Here is a 3738-nt window from a genome sequence, read left to right as displayed (position 1 = left end):
CCCATTAAGGTTTTACATTTTGATTAAGTATTAATAATCAATTTGTTTAATATTTAATTTTTTTTTTAAATATTCATTAAAATTCCTCTCACAGTTCACTGAAAATCTAAATATATTCTGAAAACAACATTGCGTAAAATTCAGTTTTGCCATATTGACAGTTCTTGAAAAAGAAAAAAAAAAAAAAAACATTGTAGTTCCACGATAATTCCCTACAGTAAATTAAATATTTAGAACTAGCAATTTACTCCTCATAAATCCGTGATATTATAATATATTTCTAAAATAGTTTTTTCACTTAAATGTTTAACTTTATTACATTGTTATAAACGCGTACATTCTAGCACCATTTTAATTATCATCACACCCCGCTACACATTCCTTCCAGCCCGCAAAGCTGATTCCTAGAACACACATGTGAAATGACGTTCACAGCATTGCGGAAATGGTGCCTTTGTATCCTTAAAGTCACCCCATGTGCATGTGGGTGGATGTGCACGGTCATAATCTTTTAGTTTTCCCAAAGGTGATGCTAGAGCAGATATCGGATCACAGCTGCAAACAAAAGTGAAAATGGTGAAAATGAAATATATAAAAATATGAGCCGAGAAATTTATGGGTAAATTTTTGGACAATTTCTTGCGGAATGCTTACGTTTCAATTGTTGCCATGCCATTGGCATTGTCACAGCTGAATTCGGTACAATCCATAGTGGGATGTTTTATACTTTGGCCAGGACTCACAACTTTGCCTTGTACCACACATTTGCCCGGATGTTTGTCATCACGAAAAGATCGCTCAGTAAAGACACCAGCTTGAGCAAAAGCCACAATGACCAGCGAAAAGACAAAAGCAAAAATTAATTTCATGTTGTTCGTCGCTTTAGATTAGATTTGAAACTAAATTAAAAGATTAGTGTTTTTCAATTCATTAGAAGTGGATTTAAAGTTAAATGTTATCAGTTGGAAATGTTTCTGTGATACATTCTGATCTAAATGTATGTCAGTGTGTAGTAATTTAAGTTGATAACAAGTTGTTTATAAACAATTTAAATATCAACAAACATATGTATTCAGTTCCAGCTAAACTTGTGATACCCTACGCCACTACATCTGTACAGGAAGGGCAATGTAATTAAAATTGTCTTGCAATAGAATATTATTGAAAAATTAATATAAAATAACGGTTCAAGATCTTGGGTATATTTGGAATAAATGCGTTTTGGCACATTTTACCAGGTGAAACAAGTAAGCAAAGGCTATAGCCGTGCGGGACCGACCATGTGATACCCTACAACACAACAATATGTTAGAAGCCCCTTAATGTCCAAAAATTTATTTTGGAAGATTTCGCGGTGCACAGCCCAGATGTTACCCTCAGCATTCTGACCAGGGATATTTGCCCAATATTTACGCACTCCGTCGTGCTGTTAGTTGTTGTGGTCCATTTTAGAGCTAAATATAATTCCATGGTCATCCAAAATGCTAGAATTCTCCCCTGTCCTTAACGCTCTTCTCAGGCGTGTCGAATGGCTTCAATTGTAGGATCATGATTTTTTTTTTCTGTTTTTGGTTCATGTGAACCCCTAATATTTTGCGATCATCTCCAAAAGCAGGAGGCCAATCTGTATCTCCAAATTTTGACTCATCTGTATGATTTTCTTGTCTACGGTATTTGGCTATATTCGTCAGCGAAATCGGCATAAAAAAGCCAGAAGTTCGCTTCTTGTGTATTTCGGTTATCGCCTGTAAAAAAATGTCACAAAATACTACAAAATCTATATTAATTAATTATTTCTGCGATTTTTTTAGATTTTATATTTTTTTGCCAAGAGGGTATTCTGAATTGACAAAATTTGTCAAAATCGGCACAGCCATTCGGTAGATATAAGCATTTTAACTAACATCCCCTTCCTTTGTATATACGTATTGTATATGTTTCGCTATATATAACCGATATAGTTATTATCGGCATCTACGTAACTGTCAGAATTGACCTGTTCGTCTATTTGTGATTTCGCCGGGATTAAAAATATTCGCGGTTTAATGGAAAATTTTACTTTTATTTAACACAAATGTTGTGACCTATTTAACCCACTAAATATTACCCGATGACCATCAAGATTGGAAGGCTTCTGCCCAGCCCTAAGCTCTAGCCCCATGCTAACTTCCGCTTTGATTGGTCTATAACTGCGACCTGTAGAGCAACTGCAAAATCAGGAATTTTTTCAGTTTTTGGTCCATTTCGACCCCTAAATCTTATGCGATCATCTCCAAAAGAAATAGGGTTCTATTCAGACCCTAGCCCCACCTTCATTCTAAATTTCGTGAGGATCGGGCCATTATTGTGACCTGTAGAGTGATTACAAATTAACATGGACAGACGGACAGACGGACGGACGGACATACATAGCTAGATCGACTCAGCTCGGCGAGATAGGAAGATCCATATATACTTTCCTATGTGGGAAACCAATATTTCGAGGTGTTACATAATTTCTGGCCCAATCAAACTTATAATACCCCCAAAAATGCCCAAAAATGGGCAATCGACTCTTATAAAAAGTGAAATAAAAGTCCAGTTATCACATTTCGCATATCCTAATATTTCTGTCATCACATGATCTGGTGGGAAGATGGGATATAGCGGACCACTCCTTTTGCCCCTCCCCTTCAAAGGAGGACAAAACGCTAATAAAAGCGAAATAAGCATCCCATTATCTTTAAATTTTACACATTCCAATATTTTTATACCCTACAACACTATGTGTTGGGGGTATTATAAGTTTGATTGGGCCAGAAATTATGTAACACCTCGAAATATTGGTTTCCCACATAGGAAAGTATATATGGATCTTCCTAGCTCGCCGAGCTGAGTCGATCTAGCTATGTATGTCCGTCCGTCCGTCTGTCCGTCTGTCCATGTTAATTTGTAATCACTCTACAGGTCGCAATTATGGCCCGATCTTCACGAAATTTTAGAATGTAGGTGGGGTTAAGGTCAGAATATAACCCTATTTCTTTTGAAGATGATCGCATAATATTTAGGGGTTGAAATGGACCAAAAACTGAAAAAATTCCTGATTTTGCAATTATAGACCAATCGACGCGGAATTGCGCATGTAGCTAGAGTTTAGGGCGGGGAAGAAGCCTACCAATTTGGGTGGTCATCGGATAATATTTAGCGGGTAAAATATACCATATCGTTTGTGTTGAAAAAATTCAAAATTTTTCATTAAACCGCGAATATTTTAAATCCCGGCGAAATCAAAAGCCATGATAAGGTTACTTCTGATCTTTACATTCATGTTAACATCCATCAAATCGGATATATAGCAAAATATGTGCGATATATATGTCTATCAAAGAAGATATGCTTGAAAGATCTCTTATATGTCGAGAACGGCTGAACTGATTTCGACAGTTCTCATTAATTCAGAATGGCCTCTTGGCAGGAGAGGAAAAACGTCTAAAAAACGCATAAAAATGTCTCTCTAAAGATGAAAATATTGATTTTGTAAAATTTTCTCATATGTTTTCAATTTTGTCATATTTTTGGCATATTTATACCCTACACCACATAGTGGTAAGGGTATTATGTCTTTGTGCATTTGTTTGTAACATGGAGAAGGAAACGAGATAGACCCATAGTTACTTTTGAGAACCTTCATAGAATCACTTTCTGAGTCGATGTATGCATGTCAGTCCGTCTGTCCGTCCGTCCGTCCGTCCGTCTGTC

The 3738-nt window shown here is 36.3% G+C and overlaps 1 protein-coding gene across 1 annotated transcript; it reads right to left on the bottom strand.

Moving 5' to 3' along the window:
• Positions 1-286: 286 nt before the first annotated feature.
• On the bottom strand, positions 287-909 carry LOC101901320 (uncharacterized). The gene is made up of 2 exons (XM_005187543.4): positions 655-909; positions 287-555 (listed from the first exon to the last, which is right to left on the bottom strand). The coding sequence occupies exons 1-2, from the start codon at positions 867-869 to the stop codon at positions 405-407; spliced, it is 366 nt and encodes a 121-aa protein (XP_005187600.1). The 5' UTR covers positions 870-909; the 3' UTR covers positions 287-404.
• Positions 910-3738: the final 2829 nt, after the last annotated feature.

Source organism: Musca domestica, unplaced genomic scaffold (assembly GCF_030504385.1).
Source record: "Musca domestica strain aabys unplaced genomic scaffold, Musca_domestica.polishedcontigs.V.1.1 44, whole genome shotgun sequence".
Taxonomy (NCBI): Eukaryota; Metazoa; Arthropoda; class Insecta; order Diptera; family Muscidae; genus Musca; species Musca domestica.
This window is presented reverse-complemented; position numbering and strand designations above follow the sequence as displayed.

Excerpts from the sequence above, each read along its gene's own strand:
- LOC101901320 (XM_005187543.4), bottom strand. The coding sequence starts at position 869 with ATGAAATTAATTTTTGCTTTTGTCTTTTCGCTGGTCATTGTGGCTTTT. Across the intron at positions 556-654 it reads GGCATGGCAACAATTGAAAC|CTGTGATCCGATATCTGCTC; the intron begins GTAAGCATTCCG and ends TTTTGTTTGCAG.